At 29.8% G+C, this 1280-nt stretch overlaps 1 protein-coding gene across 1 annotated transcript in view; it reads right to left on the bottom strand.

Annotated features, from left to right (window-relative positions):
• Positions 1-133: 133 nt before the first annotated feature.
• Positions 134-1280, bottom strand: part of LOC108570890 (ras-related protein Rab-2) — a 21190-nt gene continuing 20043 nt past the window's right edge. The window contains exons 2-4 of the mRNA XM_017932820.1: positions 986-1125; positions 495-851; positions 134-404 (exon numbers count right to left, since the gene is read on the bottom strand). Of these exons, the coding sequence (XP_017788309.1) occupies positions 303-404; positions 495-851; positions 986-1125 (599 nt within the window). The 3' untranslated portion in view covers positions 134-302. The remainder of the gene's footprint in view (positions 405-494; positions 852-985; positions 1126-1280) is intronic.

Below are 1280 nucleotides of genomic sequence, written 5' to 3'. Positions count from 1 at the left end.
GTAGCAAATAATATTTAAAAAATAATAAATTTACATCAGCTAAAATCTATAAATTAAAACTTTATTAAGATTTATAATTTAAGCAATATATAACATTTTACTGTATAATATTCCTATTCAATATGTGTGTATACGTTTTTTTTTTAAATAATAATTACACTCATAATCACTTGTTACCTGATAATGCGACACGCGCAAAAAAATATACAAATTAATTGGTTGAAAATAAAATGAGGAGCAGGATTAAAAAGATCAATTTAAATTGGAGAGGGATGAAGCGGTGGACAGGCAACCCCCAGCCCCTAGCAGCACCCACCACCTTGCGCGTTTCCTTGACCACCAGTACCTGATAATCCACTAGGACTTGTTGGTGAATGTTGTGGTCCAATCTTAATACCATTTGCCTAAACAAATTAAGAATTTGTTCATTGGTAATATTCAAGAAAGATATAATGTTACAGTTACAGTTTAACTATTGCAATGTTGATTCTAACCTCATTGTTTATATCAAATACACCTTCCTGAATTTTTTCATAAATTACTTTTGCTGTATTGATAAATGCTTCCTCTACATTGATTGCTGTCTTTGCACTGGTTTCCATAAAAACAAGTCCATGTTCCTTTGCAAAAGCTTCACCTTCTTCTCTTCTTACTTCCCTTCTATTATCTAAATCACTTTTATTACCAATTAACATGATCACCATATTGGAATTTGAATGTTGTCTTGCATCTTCTAACCAAGTTGTTAAATGATTGAATGTTTCTCTACGTGTGATATCATATACTAATAAAGCTCCTGCTGCTCCTCGATAATATGATCGTGTAATGGAACGAAATGCTTCTTGCCCTGCCTATAAGTTCAGTACAATTACATTAACAACTGTTGTTCCTCAAAAATTGTTATTATAAAAATTAATAAACTCATTTAATACAATAATTAATGCTTGGTAAAATATATAAATGTATTGAAAATGTAAATAATTACTGTGTCCCAAATTTGGAGTTTGATTGGCTTTCCATCAATTATAATCATACGAGCACCAAACTCAACACCTATTGTTAAGTCATGAACAGGTTGGAATCTTTTGTCCGTGAACTGAAGGAGTAGACAAGATTTGCCAACCCCTATTTAAAAAACAGGTATTCTTACAATAAACAATTGACTTAAATTGCTGTTTTAAAAAAATAACAATAAATTGAAGTAATAAAAGTAGTTTTATGTACATCTTATGTAAGAGTCAACAAACAATAAATATTCATATGTATATATTAAAAATAAA

Source organism: Habropoda laboriosa, unplaced genomic scaffold (assembly GCF_001263275.1).
Source record: "Habropoda laboriosa isolate 0110345459 unplaced genomic scaffold, ASM126327v1 scaffold90, whole genome shotgun sequence".
NCBI classification, from domain to species: Eukaryota; Metazoa; Arthropoda; class Insecta; order Hymenoptera; family Apidae; genus Habropoda; species Habropoda laboriosa.
Note: the sequence above shows the minus strand (reverse complement) of the source record. Positions and strands in the feature narration are given on the sequence as shown.